At 33.8% G+C, this 26,085-nt stretch overlaps 1 protein-coding gene across 2 annotated transcripts in view; it reads left to right on the top strand.

The window, feature by feature from the left end:
• LOC111421624 (Ret oncogene) overlaps nt 1–26,085 on the top strand; it is a 62,814-nt gene that overhangs the window by 30,907 nt on the left and 5,822 nt on the right. Inside the window, exons 2-17 of one of the 2 annotated variants that reach the window (XM_023054796.2) lie at nt 48–290; nt 4,184–4,432; nt 10,926–11,218; nt 16,662–16,842; nt 17,329–17,429; nt 18,158–18,270; nt 18,328–18,507; nt 18,567–18,761; nt 18,820–18,971; nt 20,093–20,305; nt 24,281–24,540; nt 24,625–24,739; nt 24,801–24,990; nt 25,074–25,263; nt 25,322–25,451; nt 25,680–26,057. In XM_023054796.2, the coding sequence (XP_022910564.2) occupies nt 48–290; nt 4,184–4,432; nt 10,926–11,218; nt 16,662–16,842; nt 17,329–17,429; nt 18,158–18,270; nt 18,328–18,507; nt 18,567–18,761; nt 18,820–18,971; nt 20,093–20,305; nt 24,281–24,540; nt 24,625–24,739; nt 24,801–24,990; nt 25,074–25,263; nt 25,322–25,451; nt 25,680–26,057 (3,183 nt within the window). The remainder of the gene's footprint in view (nt 1–47; nt 291–4,183; nt 4,433–10,925; nt 11,219–16,661; nt 16,843–17,328; nt 17,430–18,157; nt 18,271–18,327; nt 18,508–18,566; nt 18,762–18,819; nt 18,972–20,092; nt 20,306–24,280; nt 24,541–24,624; nt 24,740–24,800; nt 24,991–25,073; nt 25,264–25,321; nt 25,452–25,679; nt 26,058–26,085) is intronic. The other variant, XM_023054812.2, reaches the window with a different exon arrangement.

Raw genomic sequence — 26,085 nt, 5'->3', positions numbered from 1 at the left:
TTAATCTTAAAAATGGAGATGCTACAGCATGATTTTCTTTGTTGCAGGAAACGCTGCTTATTTTACAATGAGTGAAGTCGAGTTGGACATTCCGGGAAATAGAAGCATTCTTTTACCAAACAATACAGCCATCGCTACAATGTACGCTTTAAATGATCATCCGAATTCGAATAAAATAGACCATGTTTGGTATTCACTGCAAAAATTGCAAGAGAAGCACTATTTAGAAATTTATCACGGAACTGGAGATATAATGTTTTCTACGGCGTTTTTAAATGAAACTGCGAAAAGTAAGTATATAAAATTATAATGATATCTCTAGATAGGTAATAACATTAAAGATGATCACATAATTACTTCAAAGGATAAACTTAAGGTTGGCTAAAAGTTAATTTTCCAGTTAATTAGTATCTCAGCGAGTATATTTTTTTTTGTATAAAAGGTTCAAAGTTTTTCCCGGCCCGGAATGAAGACAAGCTTGGTTGTACGTTAATCAGGTTGTCTTAATGCGGCTATTAGAAGCGCGATCAATACTGTATAAAACTGGAAACGACACTTAATCACCTCTCTGCGGTAATACATTTTTCAATTACATGTATTTCCTAAGCGACCTTAATTTAACGGGTAAAAAGCTTCGAACCAAAGTTGAGATGGAATTTATACAGACCGGAAAGATTTACTTTTTTAATTTCACCCGTTCAAATCCAATTTGAATGCAAAGGAGAACAGTTTGCAAGCACTTTTCTTTTTCTTTCTCTTCATTTCATTTCTGCACCGATTTCGTCGTAAGATGACAAGCGACGTTGGTCGCCCGATCGTCTGTTTGCCATTCAATCCTCGATCGAAGATAAAATTTTATGTCACAGACGTGCCAAGAGCCAATTTCATCTATTTGGGATGTACTGCCACTTTTTATGATATTTAAGTATCTTATTTGTTTGTGATTTTATAAAATTTCATTTTTATTATACAAAACATTGATATAACGGATTAATACGAGGAATGGACTGTTTCTTATAGCTAAAAGTTTGTTCTATGAAAAATAGTGTAAGTTCTAGTATTAGTTTAATGAAAAATCTACCAAAATCTAACACTTAATAATAACTAAAGCTAACTAACACTAGCGTTAGAACTAATAGTAGACCTAAAACTAGAAATATTCAAGTTTAGCCGTCTTAAGAGAAGTATGGCTACACCCGAACGTTTCTAGTTCTAGTGTTAATTCTAGTGATAGTGCAAGTATAAAATTAGAACTAGCACTATACCTAGAACTAGAATCATTTGGGTTTAGCCACACGTCTCTAAAGACGGCTAAACCCGAATGATTCTAGTTCTAGGTATTGTGTTAATTCTACATAGTAGCAGTGCTACTGTAAAACTAGAACTAACACTAGACCTAGAACTAGAGAGTTTCGATTTAGCCGTGTGTCTCTTAAGACAGAGAAATCCAAATGTTTCTAGTTCTAGGTCTAGTGTTAGTTCTAGTTTTAATGATTATTCAACGTTAGATCGTTGTATATTTTTATTGAACTAAAGGTAGATCTAACACTAGACCTAGCACTAGAAACTGTCGGGTTTAGCCGTCTTAAGAGACGTATAGCCAGTGATGGGCGCTGGGTAAATACCCGGCGGGTAGGTATTTCTAAAATGGATATTTATCCGGGTATTTACCCCGGCCCAGGGTAAATACCCAAACAGTGGGTATAAAAGTGATACCAGTAAAAATATATCGATTCCAATAAAATTGAAGAGGAAGACGATGAGGACGTTGAAGACGAGGAATTGTCAACAATCAAAGACGTATTATCATTAGACGAATCTGTCGTAATTTAGATTAGATCAAGTTATTATGATTATTATCACCAAGCAGCCCTCTGCGTCCATTGTTGGACATAGACCTTCCCTATTCTGTGCTGTTTGAATCCAATTGTTAGTCATTCTTTTGACGTCTACTTCGTCTGTTCGCTAGCGGTCTCCACTCTCAAGCAACCGTTTTGTCCACTGCTCATTCTTCATTCGCACGACATGACCCGTCCAGTTCCACTTAAGCTTTGCCACAATGTTGACAACATCATTTACGCCAGTTCTTCTTCATAGGTCTTCATTTCGTATGTAGTCCCTCAGAGTTAGACCCAGGATCGACCTCTCCATCTATCTTTGCGCAACTTGGACCCTCTTGGCAGTGGTTACCGTTAATGTTAAAGTTTCGGCCTTATGTCATAACCGGAAACACGCATTGATTGAAAGCCTTTCTTGGCCTTTTCTCTTGAAGATGTCTCTAAGATCCTTCTGTTTAGTTCGCTTGTTTGATTATCTCTCGATACACGAACCTCATAGCCAAGATATACATAGCTGTGAACCCTCTCAATCTCATTATCCCCAATGTTGATGTCAGAGCTGGGAACAAGATTTATCATAAATTTTGATTTCTTCTTGTTGATATTTAGCACGACTCTTGCACACACCTCCTTTAAGTCGTTCCTCATTAGTTTAATCTCTCCAAGGCTATCCGATATAAGAACTATATCGTCCGCGTAGCGCAAATTATTTAAGCATTTGCAATCAATGTTTATGCCTTTTTGGGTCCAATGCAGTTGTTTAAATGCACTCTGAGGACTGTGATGAACAATTTGAGTTCAACAGTGTCCCGCCTTGTTTTACTCACAATCAGTACTTTACTACTTTTACTCTCTTCAATACTTTCATGCAATTTTACCGTCATTGTAGCATTCTTGTAGATGTTATAAATAAGTTTGGTATGTCGATAAGCGACTCTGCATTCTTGAAGTGCTTGCAAAACTGCCATCAACTCAATTTAAATTAAATTTATAAATACCTCAAAATACCCATCTTGGGTAAATACCCCCGGGTATATATCCAGGATATTTACCCTTGAAAATAAATACCCGGGTATTTAACAACACTGCGTATGGCTAAACCCGAATGTTTCTAGTTTTCTAGTTCTAGGTGTAGTGTTAGTTCTAGTCTTACACTAGCACTGCTACTATGTAGAACTAGCACAATAGTTCTCGGTAACACTAGACCTAGAACTAGAATCATTCGGGTTTAGCCGTCTTTAGAGACGTGCGGCTGAACCCAAATGATTCTAGTTCTAGCTATAGTGCTAGTTCTAGTTTTAGTTCAATGAAAAAAATATACAACAATCTAACGCTAAAGAGCAAAAAAAGCTAGAAGTAACACTAGACCTAGAACTTGAAATATTCGCGTTTAGCCGGCTTAAGATACGTATGGTTAAAGCCGAATGTTTTTAGTTCTAGGACTAGTGTTAGTTCTAATGCTTGTGTTAGTTCTAGCTTTAGTTGTCTATCTATAAGCACTAACATTTATATTTAAATGTACTGATATATTTAATAGATAATATTAATAGTATGGATGATATTTTATCAATTATATTCGAAGTTCTATCAAGGTTTTACTATATTTAAAAATATAATAAAATAAAATACAAAGAATTAGTCTAAATTGAAAATAAATTAATTCTTAATACCCAAGTTTATGTTTATTAGCAGTACTAACACAAACTGCCAATAAAATTAAATGGAACCTGAACTCGAACGGTTTACAACAAACATCAGGTAACAGTTTACGACCACCTGGGAAATTGGCGAATAAAAAAAGCTATTGTTGACAAATTTTTTCGTAATCCATACGTGAATTAAAAATTAAATTCAATTTCCCTAAATTAAACATTGCGCATTTTCGAATCGGATAATAAATAACTGGACAATGTTTAGGAAGAACTACAAATGGCACGAAACCATGATCGCGTGAATTTTCCAGTTCAAAAATAAATTTGGGTTGCTTTAAAATTTGTTGCGAAAAGTAATAACGGAACGATTTAAAATGAATTGAATTCACTCGGAAAACAATCGAATGTTTATAGTTGGTGGACTATAAAAATGTGGATTCCAATTTATTTTATAGTTTTTCGCTTAAATTCCACTCTGGGGTATCGCCCTCAAAACTACGCGTCTTCCTACTTTCATTATCTTAAATTTCAAGAAATCTTTTCAATTCAAATACAAGCAAATTCAAGAAAACATCTTTACTACAGATTCTAAACCTATTCTTATACAACACGATGGGTTTAAATAAGATCTTATTATCGATATGTCCTTAATTTCCTTTTGTTAAAACACACGTTCTGCTTTTCCACTTGCAGATATCTCCGAAGTGAGGACATCAGTGTTCGCAAGCGACAGTCTTCGCCAGGACAAAACCACGTTCCAAGTCAACATCCTGCCAGCAGACGTCGTCGACTGCGACCTTATAACCGCCGATTTGTGCTTTTGGAAATCGGTTAGATACCGGGTGTTCGAGAACCGCAAACCGAGCTTAATCGGCTCTTTGTCTTCCGCGTACCTGGTCGAAATGTGCCCAGGTTACAAAATCAACTACACCTTGATAAACGGTGAGAATTTTACTTTTTCCAGTTAATTTATGCCCGGGACGTGGACCGTTGCCGTTAGTCGAGCTTAACCCGATAAGATTATTCGAGGAAAGCTGTGAGCTTTCCAAGATTTTCTGTAAGGGAATCGTTAATGTTATCTTTGAATTCAAGTCGACGGGGTTAAATTAATATTGAAAAAGGGATAATATTGGTATTAAAATGCATTTAATTATAAGTATAAAGGTATAATAAAACTCAATTTTTTTTTAATAAAATAAAATTAAAAATTTAAAATATAAAATACGAAATTCTCGTTTAAGAGGTAGAAGTTTCCACTAGGAAACTGCCAGCGAATGTAACAATTAATCCCTTTACGTTCAGAGCGTCCTATTTCGACGAAGCTCTATGTGCGCTTTTTTTTTGCTCTCAAATGCATAATGGACCTCAGGGCAACCGTAAATTCTCCCCACACAAGCCTACCACATTCCTAGTAGCGAACATCCAATACATTGCATAGTTTAACCATCCCCATTCCCTTTCCATCTGAATATTGAAGATTCGTCAGTCACGATTCATCCAACTGAGGATGATCCTGAATTCCCCATCACCCATAACATAAACTCTCCAGTTTGAGTGGAATTCGAAAAATCTACAAACTACGTTAGTTTATAAATTAAACTTGATTGTCTTTGGTTAAAATAAGAAGCAACAACAATAAGTTAGGAGGAAAGCGGTCCTTAACCTCATCTCCTTGAGTTAATAAGGCCTCCGAACTCTCTTCGGATGTTGTAAGGCAATCTCCATAACCCCGAAGCAACGTTGAAAGTTTGAAATTTTAATAAGAGTTCGGGATTAGGTTGAGCCCGTCGCGGAACACGTGTCGGGTTTATAAATAAATTTCTCGCGAAAATTCGGAAAATTAATTTTTAATATCGACGCTATAGGCCGTCTCAGTTAATGGGGCATCTTTTAACGCGCGCCGTAACCGTTATAAATCAAAGACAACTACCCGCTTTATTCGCCAAACCCCTATATATCTTTCGAGGCTGAATTTCTTGCTACGAAAAGCGGGTTAATTACGTTTCTTGCTCGTTGAGTCGTGCTGTTTATTTATCGCACAGACCTCAGCTTGCATCCAAGCTTTCACCTTCTATTAATAAGGAATGACAAATTAAATTATTTTTTCAATATCAATTTTGTTCAATTTTTACATTCGATAAAAATATTGTTTGAGTATTCGCAAATACTCATATTGTTATTTCAGCAATGAAAGTTCCGATAAAATTCCTTTGTTTTTAAATAAATTTTAAATAAAATTGAATTTTTATGGTATTTTCAATTTTTAGGAATAATTAAATCGCTAGTTATTTTTTATTTTACTGCATCTAACCTATTACCAATAATATTTAATCACCTCCTTTTTAAATTTGTCTCACATTTATAAATGCGTAAACAATTTACGACTTGTAACTCCTCCCAATAGGCAAGATTAAAAAATAAATAATAAACGCCTCTTCAAAAATGGTGAAAAATGTTGGTGTTTTTTTAAAATCCGTTCTGTTAACTTTTCCATATAGTTAATTGGCGTTTTAATACCAATGTTTTTTACGTGTCCTACATAAAAAAATCGATAGGGTTTAAATCGGGCGATTGAAGAGCCCACACATGATTATTTCCTCAACCAATCCACCGATTTGAAAAATTATTTTTGAAATATTAGAGCTCGATTGAGACGAAATGATGTGTCATATAAATATGTCTTCTTATATCATTGAGAAGTTCATTTTTCAATAAAATTCATAACTTTTTCCAGTTAACCGAATCCGCAAAAATACAGAGCAATCAAATAATCATCAACTACCCCAATTCATACGTTTCACCAAAATTTATATTGATGCCGAATTTCATCGACTCACCAGTGTTTATTATGTAGATTTTGATTTAATGAACTAAAATGTTATTTGAAAATGTTTTTCAATAAGTTTACTTAATGCCTAGTACGCAAATAGAGCTCGTGATGGAAAATTAAAAGGCAGCAGAGCTGGAACTCATTAAATGTGGTTTTCAATATTGTGCTGTGACTAATATTTAACTTGGAATAATTAATTTATAGAGCTCTCTTCTGAGTGCGTGTTAATGAAATCGAAATTTTTTCTTCAACGGCAATATTTCCATTTTTCCGAAATCGCAAATCGCTTGAAGTCATTATTTGAAAATTAGTGAAAACCCACAAAAAAGGTTGCGATTAGGCGCCGCCTGGGTTTAGCCAAGAATTTGAACATTGGTATGAGTGTGGTGTTAAGAGCTGGAAGTTGATAAGACATTTGTTTTATGAGTAGATTTTAAACGATTGAAGAAAGTAAATCGCGTACCAGAGAGAAAGAATGCTCTATTTTTCTGTGGGCCATGAAAAAGTCATTTTAAGGTCATAATAAAGCGTTATTTTTTGGCTTAATGATAATAATAATAATAGTAATATATCTTTATTGCTCAACAAAGTACCAATTACAGGGCAATATTATACTATACAGAAATACAAACTTGCACGTTGGTTCTACTATTCTTCAAATGAAAGACACCGCTGTATCAAGTAGTGTGGCTGGGTGTACTGAAGTTGATGCAAGAGAGTAACCAGTTACAATCCGTCTCACCACTCACCAGCTTTATAATAATTCTAACGTCTAGATCATCCCTTCGAGTGTCAAGCGAAGAAAAATGGTGACGTTTCAACAAAGATTGTTAGTCAGTGTTAGTCTCTCCAATGGAAGACGATGCGAGATATAATGTGTTGTATACTCCAGTCTCGGCAGAAGAAGCGGCCGAAAAAGCGATATGTATACTACAGAATCCGTAAATAAACGTGAAGTACGGAGCACAAACACAAGCATCGTCGCACCACAAGAAGCGACATCCTCCATGTGCGGTATAAACGATAGTTTGCTATCAAAATTTACTCCCAGATCTCTGACAGAAGTCAACTTAAGCAGCGAGATTCCACCTAAAGAGTAGTATGAAGGGATCGTGTAAAAGTGATATTACACTTCTCCATATTAATCCTGAGCTGATTACGATCGCACCATTCCACCAAGATATCTAGATCCGAGTGCATCGAAGCCACATCATCATCTTAAGTAGTCGACTAGTTAGATTATCAATCCGATGATAGTAACTACCATAGAATCTAGTCATATTATCTTTTAGTTTCATTTACCATAAAACATCGAAAGGATAAAAAGCATGTTATTGCAGATATTTTATCTCGCTCTGTACCAGCTATTATAGAAAAGGTTGATTATTATTAAATTGGAAAGTTGTTTGATTGGTCATCCGGAAAAATATTCTGGAAAATAACACCAGAATTTTGAATTATTAGGAGATCAGTACGGTTGGAAATGTTGTTTCGAAAATAGGACGTTAGAATAGTTGCTAAAGTTGTATGAGACTTGAGACTAAAATTGGCTTTATTTTATGAATAAAAAATTAATTTGACATTAACACGAAATTTAAAATTCAATTCCACATAAACTGGATCGAATATGCTTAACTGTTCGATATACCGACCATTGTATTCTGTCACCTTGTCCTAAACTTTCTCGAGACTCGGTGGAATTTACTCGTCTATGATTTCAAATCACTCATGATGGCAGTAATGAGAAAGAGTGAAAGAACAAGTGTATGTATATCTCGGAAGTTAATATACAAAAAATAAATGAAAAACCAACTTATAAGTATCATTTACAACTGCTTGGGCATTGAAATAGCATTTAATGACTGTTATCAGTTTTGCGTGTTATTTTTTTCCATGGCACACTGCAGTATTACAGAAGTGACTATGACAATGTTCGGAAAATGTTTTAATTGTTTTTCTCTGCTAAAATTACAATTAATGTTAATGTATTGTACATCAATGGGCTCAGAAAACAATTTCTATCCCATAACGTGAAGAAAAACATACCGAGCAATTTGAAAATCAAAAGTTAATAATCGCTTGAAATCGAAGATGGCGTTGGAAAAAGTTTATTTGTAGCATGAATCATAGCATTCATCAAACCATTTCATTTGTTGCCTCGTTCATAAAAATCGGAAGGTAAATAACAGAGTTACAGCTTACGGCGTTCTTGTGCGACAACCTGTATATACAGGTGTCTTTTTTCTGCTAAAATTACATTCAAATTGGATGTATTGCACATCAGTGGATTCAGAAAAACAATCTCTATCTAATGACGTGAAGACAAATATATGGAGCAATTTGAAAAACAAAAGTTAAAATCGCTTAAAATTGAAGATGGCGTTGAAAAAAATTTATTTGTAGCATGAACCATAGTATTCATCAAACAATTTCATTTGATACCTCGGTCATGAAAATCGGAATATAAATGACAGAGTTACAGCTTGGGGCGTTTTTTGTGTGAAACCCTGTATATTTATAATTGGGTCCTGCCATATTTGTACATAATGCAAAAAAAAACATAGCTCTCGTTGATGTAATCAAAGACGACGGTGTTTTGCAGACTTTGTGATTGGTGGTACTTGAAGATTATTTGCTCTTTCTTTAATCCATCCTTCGGACGAGTCCCTTAGAGTATATGAATAGTTTTCTCTCGAACCTTTCTAATTTCTATCCTTCTAAGAAGTGCCACTTTAGGCAACATATTAGAGGAGAGCTGGTGTTATTTCGAACATCGATAACTTAGACCAACAAAAGGCAGCTGAGAGCTTCTATGAGAGCAATGAGACAAGAATAACGAGATATTATATCTTCAAAAGAGAGGAAAATATCTTCAGTGCTGATGCAACTTTATAATGTGTGTCTATTTCCCTGTCTGCAGCAGAGAAAGTTGTCTTTGATATACAAGCAAGCAGAATGGGTTGTAATATAAAATGGCTAAGACAACGGATCCTACCATTTCTAAATCCTATACACCAATCTGCCTGCTTAGTTTTCTAGGAAAATTTTCATTGGAACTACTAACTACTATGTGAAAGATTTTAGACGTGTAGATAAAATAATTGAGGACTGTAATCTGCACAATATACGTGCAGGAACGGAAGTTATGGAAAGATACAGGAAGGTACAGGAGGCATCGATATTTCTAAATCGTTCAACAAACTTTAGTAACCGGCACTAAACTACTTCTCCCAGCAATACAAACCGTTGTGAAGGCTGTACATCATATAGGTGCATTGGTTAAATTACAACACGACATAAACAACTTTTGGATATCTTCCCAATACAAGAAAGAGTGAAATTGATATGAACTTTCCCAAGAGAGATTATCCACGTTATAAAAGGATCTAAGGTAAAGGTATCTAACGAATTTTCATGAAAGATTCGTATTGGATAAATGTGAATGGCCTCCTAGACTACTTTGATGATACTACTATAATGAGGAATAACTCGAAGTACTAACTACAATTGCGGAAAAGATTCCAGAATTGTACCACGGAAATAACTGCGACAACGAACTTAAAACGATCTATGAGAATTACGTTATTTTAAGCACAATACATAAATTATTGTGCAAAGAGCAGAATTTCTAAGATAAAAGATTAAGTGGTACGTTAGGATAATGGGTGAAGTTAAGACAAAGTTGGAAGGATTGATGTGATAACAACTGTTACTTTAGCATTTCCGAAGAATTTGGTTTTTGATAAATTCTTCAGTAACCATCTTAATATTAATTTTCCTAATAAATTTTCCAAAATGTTTCTAACTTCTCTCGCTACAATATTAACTAGAGACGTTCAACGAAAATTACATTTTGAACGCAACTATATTATTTATATTTGTGTGAACTTTTAACCTTAAATTTTTAAACCTTCTTAAAACTTCATCTACCTAGCTTAATTTTTTATATAACTTCCAAGTTTTGAAATATCCTCACGTTGCCAGTCCAAATAGCATTGGCTTATCCAAAATCAATTTTTATTTCACTTCATAATTCCTTTTTTTTGTTTTGCCTTACAGACGATTTTGTTTCTTAAAAAATGTGTAATTTGTTGTAATTACTTTAAATTAAACGTAAAAATCGTTCTGAACATTCAGTGTATAGTTTTTGAGTGTTATTAATTTATAAAATTAGTTCTTTCTTGTAATTTAAATAGTTGGTTTATTAATGACATATGTAGTCACCGACTGTGTCCGTCACGATTTATACTCCCCAGAAAAATGACCCAACATTGCATAGAATCCCGTGGCGTTCCCGGACGACCCAGTAATAAATAAATCACTTCATCCCTTGATGGTCATTTTGGATAACGTCGGTAGTGGTAGGATGTAAAAAATCCCCGAAAAAAATAATCCGGAATTTTTTCGTTGGCTATTTTTTTTTCATTTTATAGTCGGTGCAGTAACTGCTACATTCGTTATTTTCAACAAGGCCCTTTTAGCGAATAGGCGATGTTTCACCATTTTTATGATTTTTTTTCTAATATTTATTCGTGCCGTGACAATACCGAGATCAAAGAGAATTTAACGAAGCCGCCGCATTCATTTTCTCTTATTTTATTTCAGGTTCTTCCCACTTTTCGCTAATTCCGCCCACGGACCTTAACAAAACTTGGGGTTTGAAGACGACGAGATCTCTAGACCGTGACGTTTCCAGAAACAACACCATCACCAGAAGTTTCGGTATTGGCCAGGTGGTGAATATCACCGTTGGCTGTAATCTTGTCAACCCAAAGGGCACGAAGCGTAACGTAACAAAGACATTGAGCGTCACGGTTCTGGACGAGGACGACAACGTTCCGTTCACACGTAATAACAGCATCGTTAGAATAACCGTCGAAAAGGCTTCTATTATAAAGGTAAGCGTTAGTTTTTGTTAAATGTAGATTTGAAAGCAAGCTTGAAACAAGAATTTTCTTTATAAAGACGTTCCAACGAAGCATTCAGTTATTTTACAGGACAACACTGTCCTCTACGTTTGTAAAGCAAAGCTAAAAGATAACTAGAAACTTCAAACGATCCTCTCAGTGAAATATGGGACAAAGCCGTCCCGGTACCAAAAGCTATAGAAACTTAAACTGCAGCTTCGCTGAAAACCGTAAGAGATCAATCCCTCAAAGGAAGCGGGCCATAAAATACGTTTGTAACGCCTGCACTTGAGTCGCGTCCGATCGCAAGAACGCTCACCTTCGTTTTAGTTAATGGGGCAAGCACTTTACAGTTCGCTGGCCTCCGGTCAGCGTGAAAGCATCCTCAAGTGCTAAAATTGCGCGGAAATGAAAATTCCAACAACGCGGAACGAAATTTTATAGAACACCATATGTAAAATGTACAATGTACGACATTTTCCATACAAAATTATTTACATTGTTTTAACATTGTGTTTATATTTAAAACAGATCGTTATTTGACCATTACAATCGAAAACAATGCCCCAGTTGGATAATAAAATTAAAACAACGAGTAACATTTGTTTTATGTTTATCTTTTATTTTTGCCCACATTACGTTATATTTACATTTATGTGTTATTTGTATAGTAAAATATTGTTATTTATTCTTGTGGTTAAGTGAAAAGAAAAATATTATGTGCGTAAAGCTGAAAAGCCTCAATATACATAACTTTGAAAATAATTTAAAATAAACCCTACACACTCAACCCATACCATCACGAAGAAAGATATTAAATCGCGAACCGCAATTTTCTACCACATAAATATCGACCAGCACCCGACTACGATCCATAAAACTACCAATTTGCCGTTAATTTAAACACCGTCCAAGTGGCGTATAAACAACACCATGCAGCGTAGTTTCTCTCCACGAATCGTTATTTTTTTCACGTACCAGTTGCGAACCTCACGGCCAATAAATTACAATTACAGCCGCAGATATGAGCGCAACGATGCCCTTAATGGTGCTAGTTCTTCTGGAAGTCGCCCGGTAGGCGGACGGAAGTTAAATTCAATTGAAAAGTTTCACACAAGTAATAACAGGGTAAGAGACGAGCAGGTGCAAATTTTCAGGACGAATGGAAATTATTGAGAAAGCTCGAAAACGGTCCGATTTAACTTCGCGGAAACCTATTGATTGAAGATATTAATTTGATGGGACGGTTTTTGAAATATGATGAATTGAATTTGAAAAGATATTAAAAAGTTACGTTTGAATAATTTTAAAGGAAAATAAAGTGAAAAAATTCAACTTCCGGCGCATCCACCATTTTTAAAAATATTCATAAATATAAAAAGTAAAACACAAATGTGACTAGGCATTGTTAACCAGCTAATAATTCTTTTGAATTCACTTTTAAAAGCACGGTGTTGTGAGCGCATTGAAATTGTTTCTGAAAAACACATTTTAGTATAATATGCAGTTTGTTGATCTTTGTCATAAATAATCAACTAGGATATTGTGATTGTTCATCATGGGATAAATTAGAAATGTGTTATTAAAAATTATTTATTGAAACCTGTTATAACGTATATTATATTCTGTTATATACAATGTGTATTCATGCATGTAGTATAATAGACAGGGAACACCCATAATATATCATTACAGAAATAGCTTTGATATGGTATTATGTATCCTCTATCTAATTAGAATATAATTGCATAGAATATCATCCTAATAAATCCAACTATTTCATAGAATTTAATAATTAATACATTTATTGTAGCAATATCAAATTATAATCTCTTTATAATACGAATTCATCCTATTGTAGTTTTCAAAATTAAAACTAAATTGATTGGTAATAATATTGATTATGTATAAATAAAAGGTGATAAATGATGAAGTTAAAAAGTTCAAACATAAAATAAATGATGAACAATAAATTCAAATACGATACGTGTTTGTTTATTGAAAGCATTTTCTTTTATTTCCTCGTAAGCACACATATTTAAATAATTACCCCGGTTTTACTTGATCCAGATTATCGAAACTTTGATTATTTGAAAAAATATTTAAAACTTTCTTCTCGTTTATTATGGATTAAAGCTTATTGTTATAGATCCATATTTATTTATTGTTATAAAATGCCTCCTCAATAAAACTGCATTATTTATTTAAGTATTTATTGTTTGGTCTGGTGATTGTTATACTTGTTTACTTTTGTGCCAGTTTCAACTAGTGCTAGTATGCTTATAGCTAAAAACATATTTAACTGTACACTGACTATGCGTATTTGAACTTATATACACAATAACGTTAAGGGAAGAAATAAAATCCATACATTCTTACGAGCATATGGTATATTTAAAAAATAGAATTAGTAAAAATCCCTTTCTTTTTCAAAACATTTCTCATAATGTGTCCTTAACCCGAAAATACGCCCCTGTCTGTCCACTTTGCAATTTCTTTTCCCCAACTTTTACAATCTTCCCCAACTTTGACCCCTTGTATTCTTTCTATCAATTACCCATCGAGAAAAGGAGGGTAATTCTCATCGTTTTCCACAATTCCCCTTCTTTGACGTCCTTCATCCTCAAACATATTATCCATACATTTTGAACTTTTATTATTAACTTTTGAACTTTTAATTTTTAATAATTGACGACAATTGTTTGTAATAAACCATTAAAACAATACCCGTACAGTGATTATTATTAATCGAGTGTATTTTAAATCCCAAACAAATGAAATTTAACGTAATTAACAACAAACTCAGTATTTAACTCAAAAATTAAAAACTGTGGATGTATATGATGTTAATTAAATTGTTCATAACATAGCACAAAAACACAATCTATTAATAATTGCTTCTCAACTATGTATTTCACATTTTTAGTAATAAACCACAAAATCTCAAAAACGTTAAATTGAGGTTTTTGACGAAAATTGACGTAATAGAAGAAAAAATTGTGGATGGATTGTTCGTAATGAACCAACAAAACGATATCATAAAGGGATTATTAAATAACTGTGATTCTTACCAACCTGGCATTTACAACAAACTGGCTTATAATTCAAAAATGAAAAACTATAATGGAGAATAATGTTTACAAAAAATGTTTATAATAAATCATAAAAACATAATCCATAAACCATTTTTTCCAACTATTTTACATTTTTAGTAATGAACCATAAAATCCCAAAATGATTAAGTTACCTTAATGAGATTTTATCTTTAAGGGTTCTAATCGTAGCGCTTTAACTACAATCTTTCGCGACTATACAAAATATATCTTCGCTGTTTTAGTATATAGCTTAGTATAAGTAATTATTTGTATGACCAAGTTGCGTGGTTTTATCTCCAATGCTGAGACAATAAAACCGAGATCGCTTGCAGCCGAGGCGTTGCTGCGATTACATCTTAGCTTTAGAAGTCCTCATTGTAGTTCTATTCGCAGTATTTAGTCCTTCATTAGTAGTTTTCAGTCTCCTACTAACTCTATTTAATATCTGCAGTATTTATACCTCCACCATTCATATAGATTATCTGCTTTTTTTATAAATTGTTCATTTAAGAAAGACGTATAGCCGTCGATTAGCAGGGTAGTCTCCTACCAGTTGTATCTGGTCCTCATACAAGTGTATTCGGTCTTCTATCAGTAGTATCAAGTCATCTGAAAGCGATATTTAGTCTTATATAGTGTTATGTAAGTAATTTCAAGTCACTACAAGCAGTAGATTCAGTTCTATTCGCACCATCCACTCCTGCATTAGCATTGTTTAGTTTTCTACTTGCAGGATTTAGTATCTAGTCCTTTACTAGCAATTTCTAGTATTTTAAATGCAGAATCTGGCCATCCACAAACAAATTCTAGTTTACTTGCAGGTTAGACTTTACCTTTGGCAATATCTAATTTTCTGTAAGTTATATCTACTCTTTTGGAAGTAGTATCTAGCTCTCTGTCAGCGTCATTAAGTAATCTATTAGCACAAACTGTGTATAGTTCTATGGCAGCAGTATCTAGTGTTCTGTCAGCAGCATCTAAAGTAGTATCTACTTTTCTGCCAACTGTAGCCTTTTGAAAACGAGGTTCATTTCAAGTCTATTGCAAACAGTCCCTTTTCTTCTATTGGAATCTCTTCCATTAGCAGTAGGTACCTTACCTTTGACCTGCAGAATTTGATATTTAGTCTTCTTCGTACAGGTTCTAATGTCTTTATTGAACGTTTTTAGTCTTCTGCAAGCGATATTTAATCTTTTGCAAGCAGTATCTAGTCTAATTGTACTTTATTATCTCTATCAATTAGTGGATTATCTCATCGTAAGATAATCCACTAATTGATGTTAGTTGACTATTACGTATTAAAAATCGAAAACCTAGTAAGTTTTGTAAGGATTTGAACAAAATGGTTTTTAACTTGAAAATTAAAAACTGTAGGTGAGAATGATATTAATAAAAATTGTTCATAATAAATCATAGAAACAGAATCCATAAACAATTTTTTTCCAACTAGGTTGCATTTTAATCATGGACCATAAAATCCCAAACTCACTAGATTGAGGTTTTTGATTAAACATTTCTATTATAACTAGAAAACTATTTTAATGATATTGTGGTTGAGATATGTTTATAATGAACTAACAAATGATATCCGTAAGCTATTATAATATAACTATGATTATTACCAACCTAACGGATCTAAAAACCTTGCCATTTCAAATTTGTTGTTTTTTCAACCAAATGGTTTTTATTTAATAAATTAAAAACTGTGGATGAGAATGATATTAATATGATTTGTTCATAACAAATCATTAAATCATAATCCATAAACAATTTCATCCCAACTAGTTATAAAGCAAAATATCCACAAATCTCTAAATAGATGCTCTACAACTGTAGATCATATCATGGTGATTGATTTAGACATCCGTGGGTTGAGGATGTGGTTGGATTTAGATTTTTTGAATGATTTATTTCAAGATAAGGTTACAGTGAAACAATCAAATCAGGTTAATGATTAGATCAATCAAATGGGATAAATATATTGCTTTGAGGTTGCGTTGAGACATTTTTAGATATGAAGATGAACTCATGAATGAAGAGGGTCCGATAGCGTTGGTTCTTATTGGCAAACAAAACTACTTAAACATATTTAAATATCATAGCTTTGATTAAAATAAAATTATCATTCGACGTTCTTGATGGGAGTATATTCCCACTCATTGTGCCACTGTAATTTCTATATATCAGCTTTGAGAAAATATCTCAATATATTTGAAGTTATTAAGTATTTGATGTTACTTTGTATTCCCCAAAGAAAATGATGTGCATATAATATAAATATAAAGTACACCTAGTAGCGAAACATGATTAAACTAACAAATTTCCTTTTTTTCTCAAAGAATCACTCTCTTCTATCCGGAGTACAGAACAGCCAAGCGTTGATGTTCTACGACAGAGATTCAAAGGGAGTGAATGTCTATAGGACGAAACTCACTGGAAACGGGACCTCCTTTCTACGGCAAGAGTGCAAAGAGGGCGAGGACGACCGTCACGGCGAACACCAGACCGTTTTCAAATGCGGTAAGCTCACGGGTTTTCTCGCCCCATGGGACCTGGCGAAGTCGGCACCGTCAATCGCAAGTTTAATTTCAGTTTCATAGAAAGCGCGCTGTTCTGACAGGCAAACGGTTACCTTTTTGACGGAAAATGAGAAATATTTTCTAGAAGGTTTATTACCTATGTATGTCGCGTTGGCTTTGTTCCTTACATATTACAATTGTTTATTATGATAGAAGTGCTCCATGTAAACGCTTTTTAATCCTACGTTTAAATAAAGTACAATGTTTGTGATTGGAACCTCCGTTTTAGTCGATGACATAATTATTCGTATTCCTGGAATACACCCAACGGTGCCGCTAATGTAGGTGCCCCTTTGATATATAGCACCATTCGCAGAATTTTGCATTCTAAAGGTCAAATAAATATTTAAATATTTTCTAATGAACTGAATTCCATTATTTTCTTATTAATTATTTTTTTATATATATTTGTTAAATTTCTTTACAGATTTGATTGTGACGAAAAGTTTAAAAGAATACAACACAACTTATACCGTGGTATTACTTGTTAATGATACGACGTTGTTGCCTGGATATGGAAAGAGTATCGTAAGTGATTTTAATATTTATTCTTTTTTAAACTGAGTTTGCGACTGTCATCCTTCTCCGGAAACTTTACGGACACTATCTGATTTAAACCGCCGTCGTCGATCCAGGAGTATTTACCTTTGAATCCGGGAACTCGGCAAACTTCCGGGAAGATGGCTCGTCGGCACAACTCGTTGTAAACCTTACCCGGAATACTTAGAAGAGAAAATATATCACTTCGCCCTCCTCAACTTAGCGAAAACTTAACAGGCGTCTAAACAGGCGGTTAACACCTTGTTAAAGTTTTGTCGCAATTTGTGTTCTCACCTTTTAATTAAGGTTAACTGTACCATAAATGGTCTAAACTTGATGTGTTAATTAATATTTAATTTTTTTGTTATTTGTTTTGCGTAAACTTTCTGTTTTCGTTATGTAACAACTGACGGTTTATTTCCGGGAAATAAAAAAAAGTATTTGCGATTTTTTTGCTAAGGCATGAATTATTCGTTAGTAATTGCGGGAAATATAATGAAGCGGGATTTCATTAATAGAGGGATGTGAGAGGTTGTTTGACATTAGACTTGCAAATGGTGTCATAGTTTTTTAATGAACGCGGGGGTTGAATATGGTGTTGCGACGTCACGCGATGAATTTTTAATTTCCGCCATCCCTGTAACTGCACTTAAAGTTGCTTGGTATAAGTAGTATTAAGTACACTTCGTTAAAACCCATTCTTACACTTCCCCTAGATCGAACAGCCGATTGAGATTAAGGTCGTTTTGAAGAAAGACAAAGAACTTCATCAACCGAAACCGGCGGAAAATACCATTTTATATCCAAGCACGCATTTTGAAATTTCTAGGTAAAACAAAATTAATTTTATTTTAAAAAAATCTAATTTATTTTTATTCAAATCCAGAACAGCAGCGCCTTTCGTTCGAATTACTGAGCCAGATCCTAAATTAAAACGATGGAATCCAACCAATTTTCGAATCAAAAAAAGGTTTAACGATCCCAATCGCGTTGTTGCCATTACAAATCGAACGGGTATAATTTATCTTGATAGTAATAATTTAACGAAAATAAAAGATCCCATTAAGTAAGTTAAAAAAAGCTAAAAAATTTTATAATAATGTTTAATAATATTGTTAAAAATAGATTAATTGTTGAATGGAAACGGAATAATACAAAAGAAAGTGAAAATATAACGATATCCATTATCGAGTCAAACTCTTGTTTGGGTAAAACATCGGATATTAATGATTGGGTTCATTGTGCTGAAAAGGAAAATGCCGCAAGTTGTGAAAAGGAATGTGGGTTAGCCACAGGTGGTCCAGTAAATAACTTGGCTAAGTAAGAAAAGTTGGTTAATTTCAAAAAGTTATACCAAACAATCATTTTTGTTTTGCAGGGATTTTTATAATAAGCAATCTCGATGTTTTTGGGTAACATCAAAGTTAGGAAATTATTCAACTTGTTCACCAGGTCCTCCACATTGTCCCGACCAACACTGCGATGAATTAGAACAGTTATATCCCTTGATATGTCCCCAAGATTGTGCAGGTTGTATCTAAATATAGTAAAACCTCGATATAACGGATTAATACGCCTTAATATGTTATAATTTGTTATACGTATAATTTTAATGCATAAAAATTCGGACAACTATCCATACCGTTGCGTTCAGTCTACGTGGTTTTATATTTATATCAAGAACGTTAGAATCTAAGAGGACTGCAAAGTTTGAAGGCCCGTTTGTGACGTCAGCGCTGAATAACAATTAAAACTAAAACTAACACTATTCTAGGTCTAGTGTTCTAGTTTTAGTTCATTAAAAATAAACAATCTAACACTGAATAACAATTAGAACTTGAAACAGTAGACCTAGAAGTAACACTAGACCTAGAACTAGAAACATTCGGATTTAGCCGCACGTCTCTCAAGGCGGCTAAACCCGAATGATTCTAGTTCTAGATCTTGTGTTAGTTCTAGTGATAGTGCGAGTGCAAAACTAGAGCTAACACAAGACCTAGAACTAGAAACATTCGGGTTTAGCCGTTCGTCTCTCAAGACGGCTAAACCCGAATGATTCTAGTTCTAGGTCTTGTGTTAGTTCTAGTGATAGTTCTAGTTTTAATTCAATAAAAATATGCAACACAGTGATATCTAATGCTAACTAGCGCTACCTAGAAATGTCAGTAGAACTAACACAAGACTTAGAACTAGAATCACTCCGGTTTAGCCGTCTTGAGAGACGTGCGGCTAAATTCGAATGTTTCTAGTTCTAGGTCAAGTGTTAGTTCTAGTTTTACACTAGCACTGCTACTATGTAGATCTAACACAATACCTAAAACTAGAATCATTTGGGTTTAGCCGCACGTCTCTAAAGACGGCTAAACCCGGAGGATTCTAGTTCTAGGTATAGTGTTAGTTCTAATTTTGTACTTGCACTATTACTAGAATTCGGGGAATTACCCGAATTAAACAACTCGGGGAATACCTCGAATTTATCTATAAACATAGAATAGAGCAACTTGGGGAATAACTCGAGTTGGATTTTATCTATGAACACTAAAATTTTTATTTAAATATACTGATGTATTAAATAGATAATAATCGGTTATATCGAGGTGTAACTATAATGAAATACATAATTAAATTTATAATATTTTTTATTGATTTAGAGAGAATGTCTTTATCAACACCTAAAAATGAAGAAACTGGGTATGGAATCGGAAGAGCAAGTGGTGTTTGTACCTGTGATATAAACGCGGAATGTTTTTGTGAAACAAGACTACCGAAAAAGAAACACAAGACAACAACGACAACGATAACTCCATTACAACAGCATGAAAGCAATTTGACGAAGAGTTCCCCTCATATCGGGAAACATCCAAGTAAGTGTGATGTATAACTTAATTCGGTTTTGTCGGCGTCGCATTTCCGGTAACCGTGGTGAAGAAGAAATGCGTTGTTATATAGCATTTCTCACGTTGATAGGGTCGTAGACTGCCATTATTGATAACAGGTAAAAACTTGCAAGTGCAGCCGAAGATATGCATCTACGGTCTCGCGTGCCATATTTCAATGGTGAAAAGGGTCCGCCTCGGACAGCGCAGGCGATTTTCTTTGATAAGTTGGACAATTTAACGTGCAGTTGGGGAACATGCGAGGTTAAAAATCGCATTCTAAGCGGGCGACTTTGACGGCCATTGACTTTTCGATGGATTTATTTATGTGCGCGGGGGTTTATTAAGGAAATGGTCATAAATCGTTTTAGCGATCACGTAAACAATCAGCAATCGAGGGAATGGTATGAATAATCGGTTAATTACCTGTTTTGCCTGTAATAAACTAGCCATTGCGTTGGATGGCAACGAGTTTTGGAAGGGCGATTAAAAAATAATCGGATTAACCGCTTGCCCGGTTCGATAAATCGCCCAAATGAAAATCTACTGGCCGCATGCGAGTTAGTTTTCATTACCGACGCTTGACCGGACCGACGCACGCTGGGAAAATTGAGAATTTTCCAACTGGGTTCACCTGAACGATGTCTGCCCCAGACAACTGATTTTCATTCATTTACACAATTGTTTCTATCAACATTATTATTACTCTTTATGTAATTCGTTTTAATTCCATTTTTTATAATATTTAAATTAATTTTCTCTTAATTGATTTGTTTTTAATTACTGTTATTTGCTTTATTTCACACACAGTCCTTTTATCTTTAATATTAAGTTAAAACTTTTTTTAGCATCCACCTACATATTTCGTTTATTATTTATTCTAGTACAGCATTAATTCATAAAATGATTAACTTTTAGTATAAACCACAAGGGATAATTTTATATAGTACTTTTTAAAACTGCTTATTAAAACTTTTCAACTACAACTTCGCTATATTTTCTTAAACTTCCTTTTGTTGCATCACAAAATTGTTTAGACAAGGAAATTACATGTTAAAATTCGTAGATGTAGTGTTATCATTCAATTAGAAGTAATGTGAACATCAAAGTAATTATTGTAAAAAATGTACAATTGTAATAATTTTTAAGCTAATATTTGTTTAATAATCCTGTTTGGGTAATAATTATGGATGTTTACTAACAACATACTAATTACACAGGTACATATAATTACGAATCATAAAGTAAATGTATTTCGTTTTTGAAATGTTTACATAAACCAAAAAATTAGACTGGATGTTGTAATTGCGTTCCAAATTGCAAATTTTATTGTTTCAAAATTCTCATTTTCAGAAAGTCGTTTCTCTTATAATTTAAATAAATTTAAATTTGCTTCGGTAAGTTTGTTTCTTGCAACTTTTCTTTAATTATAAAGTATTATTTTTGTTTTCATGTTATTCACAGTGAAATTTATTTGCATTGATGAGTCGGTTTTCAAATTATTTTGAACGCATTGGATTCTCATTCTTGTTTAGTAATGTATTTACTTATCTAGCAGGTTTGATTTGTGTTATAATATATATTAGGTATATGTTATATTCTCTTTCTATAGCTGAACAAGAAATAGCTACTTTTTACTTATTTTCTTTCTAATACCCTTGTAGTGTTGAAAGTGGTCAAAACAATTTTACCAAGTATACCAAAACCATCCGGTATTCTCTGTCGGTTATGTAAAGTTCTTTATACTTAGGTTATTTTACATTTTCTGTCATTCATCTGGTTTTTTTCCGTCAGTCATTTGCATTTCTCTATCAGTCGTTTACTGACACAGAATGCCTGCCATCAGGCATTCTTTTGCAGTCATCCAGATTTGTCTACGAGTTTTTAATATTCTCTGCCAGTCATCTACAGATCTCTGTTCAGTTGTTTACTATTCTATGCTAGCCATCTGGTATTTTCTGGCAATGTTAATATCATTGAGAGAAAATATTAATAAAATATTAATTATTCCTTCCTCTGTATGTTTTTCATATTCTATACTAGACAAGACATATAAAGAAGGAATAAGATGATAACTCTATACTTCGCTGTTCACCTTGTTGTCCGGAAATGACCTTGTTAAAAGCAATTCCTTTATATCTATAACCTCATAGGTAATATCAATAAAATTTTACCATCTTTATTATAACTTGATGGTAAGGTTCAATTAGATCCATTTTTTGATCAGTTATTGAATTAATAAATGAAAAGTTGTAATCTAACATGTCTAACATGTTTTAGTTATTAAAGACACGCGAAAAAATTTTCTTCTAAATAGAAGTTACAATAAAATGAAGTTCAAATATTACTTACTGCGTCAAAATTGTGTTGTAAAAGTCAACATTCAAATTTAGTTAAAGTGATTAACGTTAAACAATAAAACAAATTAAAAACTTCCAACTGAGGCGATGCGCATTTATCACCATTAAACCAAATGGATTCCGAAACTTGTTGTTGAAGAGAGAAAGAAACTTGCAGATCAACGTTTATTGCGACTTCTAAGTTATATTATAATACAGGTGCGCAATTATGAAAACGTATTTATTGATTGTTGTAAATGTCATTTTATTTTGATAAATTTTAAAGGTAAAGAAGGTAGGGGTGGATAATAAAGTGTATTTTTAACTAGTTTTAGTAAAGGGGAGTTTTTAGATTTGTAGGAATGAAGGGAGGTTGGAGTAAGTCGCTAAGAATCCAAAAAGTTACAACATTTTATCCTCAAGTCAGCTCGTTTGTTATCTCTTTCGTCAATCATCTATAAATCTTCATTATCTTGGAACCTATATAATAGTTACATCTATATCAAGGTCATTAATGTTACACTAATTGTATTTAGAAGTCAACAAATATTAGATATTCAATCGATTTTCCAAAATTTTAATATTTACTTCAACTATGTTTTATGTTTGCCGATCTCTATTGCAGCGCCTCTTGCGTAATCGCCCTCGGTTATTATCTACCTTCGTCTTAAACGAAAAAGCCTGTTATAAAATTCGCAAATAATTATTGTATTCATATTTATCTTACAATTTTGGTTTAAGTTATAATGTTGTTTACTATTCTCTGCTAGCCATCTGGTATTTTCTGGCAATGATATTAAATTCGTTTCTCTGTACGCTTTTGATATTCTATACTAGACAAAAGATGTAAAGAAGGAATAAGAGGATAACTCTATACTTCGCTGTTCACCTTGTTGTCCCGAAATGACCTTGTTAAAAGCAATTCCTTTATATCTATAACCTCACAGGCAATATCAATAAAATTTTACAACCTTTATTATAACACTCTTATTTGCAGCATTTCATCCCCAAGTGACCTTGTTTGTTATCTCTTTTATCAATCAACTAAATCTTCATTATCTTGGTACCTATTATAATAGTTACATCTATATCAAGGTCATTAATGTTAAGTATTAGATATTTAATCGATTTCCCAAAATATTATGATTTGATTGCTGATCTCTATTGTAGCGCCTCGGGCGCAATCGACCTCGGGTATTTTCTACCTTCGCCTTAAAAGATAAAGCGTCGTATAAAGTTTGCTTCGCAAATAATTATTGCATTCATATTTTTCTTATTACTTTAGTTTCACATTATAAATCGATAGTTAATAAATGTACCAAATAAACCTTCTATTTTATAACGCGTTTTATAAAATAAAAGTGGTTACTCTTTAGCCTATGTCATCAAATAAGTAGTTAAAAATTCAATTACCACATTTTGTATTTAACATGTCTTCCGTGATATTCACTGCTATTAGATTTCGCAGTCATCTCCATAAGCTTTCATCGAATATGAACAACTTGACATGAAATCAATAATGTAAATGAGCACCAATAGAGTTATACAATAGTCTCGTTCATAGATATTCATCGATTAAACTTTCCTGACATTTTCTCCAAGAAGTTCTCTAAATTTATTTCAGGCTCCGAAATTCAACCATGCGGAACATCGTGCATGTTGGGAATAGCTTCGGGAGTAGTTTCTCTCCTGGGATTTGTAGCGGTGATTGTCGTATACTGGAGGCACGATCGCGCCCAAAAAGGAGTCCGAGGAAAATTGTCGCAGGACGCACAGGATCTGCAAGCTCCTCTCTCCGATTACGTGGACAGAAGTATCCTACAGGATAGCCTCCAGCTAAATTTCGACATGATAACCGCACTCAATCAGGAGCACAAAATTGGGGTAATAAAATTTTCCCTTTTCCCTATAGTCATCCCCTTTTCCCTCTAATATTTTAAAACCACCACATTGTCACCGGTGTTATAGCCCGATCCGAGGTGGGAATTCCCCAGAGGACAACTGATCATCGAGCAAACACTCGGTGAGGGCGAGTTTGGAAGGGTCCTTCGAGCGAAAGCCAAGGACATTGCTGGTCAAGTAGGTAAGTTATCTCGAAAAGAAATTTTTATATAAATAATGTTCTATTTATTGTTCTTTTTTAGGACACACAACTGTCGCAGTGAAGACTTTAAAAGAAGACGCTCGCGGTGGCGAACTTGCGGATCTTCTATCTGAGTATGAATTATTGAAAGACGTGTCTCATCCTAATGTGATCAAGTTGCTTGGGGCGTGTACTTCCCCCGGAGGACCGGTATATTTAATCATCGAGTTTGCCCAATACGGTTCCCTAAGGTAATCAATTTATAGCTTTTCTCGTTCATTTATGTTTTATACCGAAACAAACAAGAACCCAAATAAAAAGTAATCAATTTTAGGAGTTATCTCCGCCGATCAAGACACTTAAAGCCGGAAACTCGACATCCAAGAATTTTATCGCTAGATGAGAATGATCCAAGTTTAAATTACGATCATCCAAATGCAACGGTTGAGAAAATTCTCCCGAAAGATATACTTTCATTTGCTTGGCAAATTAGTAAAGGAATGTCTTATTTAGCCGAAATAAAGGTAACCCCACCTTTATTTTATGTTAACGACCTAAGTATTAAAATATTGTACCTTTTAGTTGGTTCATAGAGATTTAGCGGCAAGAAATGTTTTATTGGCAACGGGAAAAGTTTGTAAAATATCCGATTTTGGTCTAACCAGAGACGTATATGAAGACAATGCGTACTTCAAACGGAGTAAAGGCCGAGGTATGTAATTTCACTGCGGTTCATTTCATAATAAAGACGATAAAGTTTTACGATAGAAATTAGTACTTGAATTGTTCTGGAGTCGTATAAACTTTATGGTAATCAATGCAAATGTAGTAGAAAATTTATCTTTTAAATCGCACTTCAAAAAGAACATCAAAAAGTACTTCATAAAACAAATGATTTTAACTTATTAGATTTTTTAGTCTTTTTTCTTAAACATTTTAGTGCCTGTGAAATGGATGGCCCCGGAGTCTTTATCAGACCATGTCTACACGTCCAAGTCGGACGTTTGGAGTTTTGGTATCCTGGTGTGGGAATTGGTAACATTAGGGGCGACTCCTTATCCCGGAGTTCTCGTACAAAATTTGTTCAACTTTCTGCGACAAGGTTATAGAATGGAACGCCCGGAAAACTGTTCGGTAACGCTTTACAAAACGATGAGAAATTGTTGGAATTTGGATCCAAACGAGCGACCTTCTTTTCAAGCTTTAACAGATAAATTTGAAAAAATGTTAACTGATGGTGTTGATTATTTGGATTTAAGTACAAACGCAATTCATAATCGAAGTTATTTTTGTGCTAATATAAATAGCGACAAGGAAGGTAAGAAAAATATTTACAATTTTTTTGG

The sequence above is a fragment of the Onthophagus taurus genome, chromosome 1, assembly GCF_036711975.1.
Source record: "Onthophagus taurus isolate NC chromosome 1, IU_Otau_3.0, whole genome shotgun sequence".
NCBI lineage: Eukaryota > Metazoa > Arthropoda > Insecta > Coleoptera > Scarabaeidae > Onthophagus > Onthophagus taurus.
Note: the sequence above shows the minus strand (reverse complement) of the source record. Positions and strands in the feature narration are given on the sequence as shown.